Source organism: Salmo salar, chromosome ssa01 (genome assembly GCF_905237065.1).
Source record: "Salmo salar chromosome ssa01, Ssal_v3.1, whole genome shotgun sequence".
Taxonomy (NCBI): domain Eukaryota; kingdom Metazoa; phylum Chordata; class Actinopteri; order Salmoniformes; family Salmonidae; genus Salmo; species Salmo salar.
The window spans coordinates 74,509,680-74,513,018 of record NC_059442.1 but is presented as its reverse complement, the minus strand read 5'-3'; the positions used below and the strand labels follow the sequence as shown (position 1 = coordinate 74,513,018).

The window sequence follows — 3,339 nt, the reverse complement described above, 5'->3', positions numbered from 1 at the left end:
CATCCCCTTGACCCTCCAATCACCTCGGGGTCCCATTTGATTGGAAGGCGGCAAAGGCTTTAATCTCGGACTAATTCAGATGCTTTTGAAGTGAACATTTCTACCAGTTCGTACTTCGGGAGTATAGAGCGCGGACAAGCCGGGAGACACAGAACGCGCTATGCCCATGGTGAAAGACGCAGCCACGGATCCGCGATAACCTCGCACTCACTCTCTTCTTCCTGCTTACCAACCGCACCTTCTTCGTTTCCTCTCATTATACGGATTATTACACGCAATATCACTCTCTTGATTTTCGAAAGAGGTTGTATTTGCTTTTCTTGATGAATCTGATAAATGAATTACCGACTAATTTCGTGAGAATTGGGACATGATCACATCGCCCTCGGTATCTGCTCTGAGAAATAGTAGTATTCATCTAGTCTGGGAGAGCATCGACTCTCGGAATATCATCAACAAGCCTTTTCATCACTCCGTTCCCCCGTCGGACCATCTACGGCAAGCTAACCGAGTCCCCATCAAGGTTTTGAAAATGCTTACGGCACGATCAGGACACATTTTGCACCCAGAGTATCTTCAACCGTTACCATCTACTCCGATTAGCCCTATTGAGGTAAGATTTCAAAAAGACTAGTAGAATGAATGCTTCAAAGTTTCATGTTTGTTTTGTAAGCATTACACATAGAAACAGTTATCCCGGAATGTAAGACATGGAATAGCATAAAAGAAAACATATTTATTATATCGAAGTGGAAATGTGGGCTATTCTATTATAAAGATGACTTGTAAAGGAAATTGTTATGAATTTAGGAAATGGGAATCTTAAATCTACTCGTAGAGCGCGGCTATTCTCGCGTAAAAGCTGCGCATTGCGCACAATTATTTTGGATAAGGACTCGGACATTGCGTTTCTGGTTGCATTTCGACCAAAAGTCCTATATTGTTTGAGATTGTATATATATATATTTTTCAGTACTCGATTTGTAAATTATAGGTCTTGTTTTCTCTACAGCTAGATGCTAAGAAGAGTCCGTTGGCACTGCTGGCGCAGACATGCTCTCAAATCGGTAAACCTGACCCCCCTCCCTCCTCCAAACTATCCTCTATTACATCAAATGGATCTAGTGACAAGGAGTCCAAATCCGGTCCATTAAAAATGAGTGACATCGGTGTGGATGACAAATCCAGCTTCAAACCCTATTCGAAACCGTCAGATAAGAAGGACTCGTCCTCCGGCGTCTCGAGTGGAGAGAAGACTGGTTTCCGAGTGCCGAGCGCCACCTGTCAGCCATTCACGCCACGGACAGGCAGCCCCAACTCTAGCACTTCTGCCTCGCCCATGCCGTCAGAGGGGAAGTGTGGAGACAGGGAGGACAAGAAAGATTCAGATTGTAATAAAAATGGCACAACGGACGGATCTGGAACCACTAACAGCCACAGCAGGATAAGCGTGAGTTGCGGTGGAATTAACGTGGAGGTGAACCAGCACCAGGAGACAACGCCTGGGTCCAAAGCCATGTCTTCGGAATCCTCCTCTCTAACCTCCGTTTCCTCTGCTTCCGGACTCGGGTCAGGACTTGTAGCCCCAGTCTCTCCTTACAAACCGGGTCAGACAGTTTTTCCCCTGCCGCCTGCTGGCATGCACTACCCCGGGAGTTTAGGGGCCTACGCTGGTTATCCCCAACACTTCCTCCCTCACGGCGGGAGCCTGGTTAACGCACAGCTGGCCAGCATGGGCTGCAGTAAGGCCGGATCCAGCCCCCTGGCCGGGGCCTCTCCACCCTCCATCATGTCAGCCAGCCTGTGTAGAGACCCTTACTGCTTAAGTTACCATTGTGCCAGCCACTTAGCGGGCGCTGCCAGTGCCTCTCAGCAGTGCCACGACAACGCAGCTGCCGCGGCCGCCAACGCGATGAAATCCGGGTACCACCACATGTACCCGACACACCTTTTGCACGGCATGCACTCCTCTCCGCAATCTTTCAGTGGACATCCTTTGTACCCCTATGGTTTCATGCTCCCCAACGACCCCCTTCCTCACGTCTGTAACTGGGTGTCAGCGAACGGACCCTGCGACAAGCGTTTCTCCTCATCCGAGGAGCTGCTGAACCACCTGCGGACGCACACCGCCTTCACCGGGGCGGAGAAGTTGATATCGGGTTACCCTAATTCCTCATCTTTAGCTAGTGCTGCGGCTGCTGCGATGGCATGCCACATGCACATGCCACAGTCAGGAGGCCCTGGAAGCCCTGGGACACTGACGCTGAGGAGTCCGCATCACGCGTTGGGACTAAGCAGCCGTTACCATCCGTACTCCAAGAGCCCCCTGCCTACCGGAGCCCCTGTCCCTGTCCCCGCAGCCACCGGGCCATACTACTCCCCCTATGCCCTGTACGGCCAGAGACTCACCACAGCATCAGCGCTGGGATACCAGTGAAACACACTTGACTTTTGAAAAGTTTATAGTTATAAAAATGCAAATATAAAGACTTTTATATCAACGCTCAACCTAAGGGCGGGATCCGTGAACTCGGTATTTATTTATGTCGGCTGAAGGCGGATGATAATAGCTACAAATGGAAGACATTTGAGAGACTCAAAGTGCATTATGTTTAAACTGAACTCTATAGGTAAAGTGAAAACACACATGGTAGAATACTAATAGGCTAAAATAAGGGTTTTCATTTCGATGTTCATTTGAAATTGCTATGATTGTATTGTTCTTATTTAATGTCTCATTGAGAAGAGAATTATTTACATGCATGTTTGTTTCTTAAAATCCCAAATTGTCCACATCATTTTAAATTGTTGTTATTTTTCAGGTGTATACCATGGAAAGAGAATTGGTATTTTTTTTTGTATGTATTCTGGAAAAATAAGAAACAATTCTGTTCCATATTTCCGTGTGCCTCCTTTTATGATTATAACAATATCTACATTTTTAACATGCTATTTCATTAAACGTTTTCTGGTTTCATAAACATTTTTAATGGATATCATGAAATGTGCTGATTGGGAGGTTAATCTTATTAACTGGTTGCCTATACAGAATAACTACAACGTTATTTACGAGTAGGCTACGTTTTTAGAATACTTTATTTCTATTGGGTAGGCTAAATGCTATTTTTAGTATGGTTCATTGTTTCTGAACTATATAGACCTCATTTAAATGCTTGAACGTTGAAACACGATAGGCTTTTAAAACTGAACACACAACTTCGAATGCAATTTAGATAGACATTTATTTCAACAGTAATATAGCTGGACATCATGGTTGTGGGCACGATCCAAAACGGGATACATCCATCAAAAGCATGTTAATAATTGTTGATTGCAGAT

The 3,339-nt window shown here is 45.6% G+C and overlaps 1 protein-coding gene across 1 annotated transcript; it reads left to right on the top strand.

Moving 5' to 3' along the window:
• On the top strand, positions 1-2,898 carry znf503 (zinc finger protein 503). Its single transcript, XM_014206672.2, has 2 exons — positions 1-613; positions 1,013-2,898. Exons 1-2 carry the CDS (start codon positions 371-373, stop codon positions 2,435-2,437), a joined length of 1,668 nt encoding a protein of 555 aa, XP_014062147.1. The 5' UTR covers positions 1-370; the 3' UTR covers positions 2,438-2,898.
• Positions 2,899-3,339: the final 441 nt, after the last annotated feature.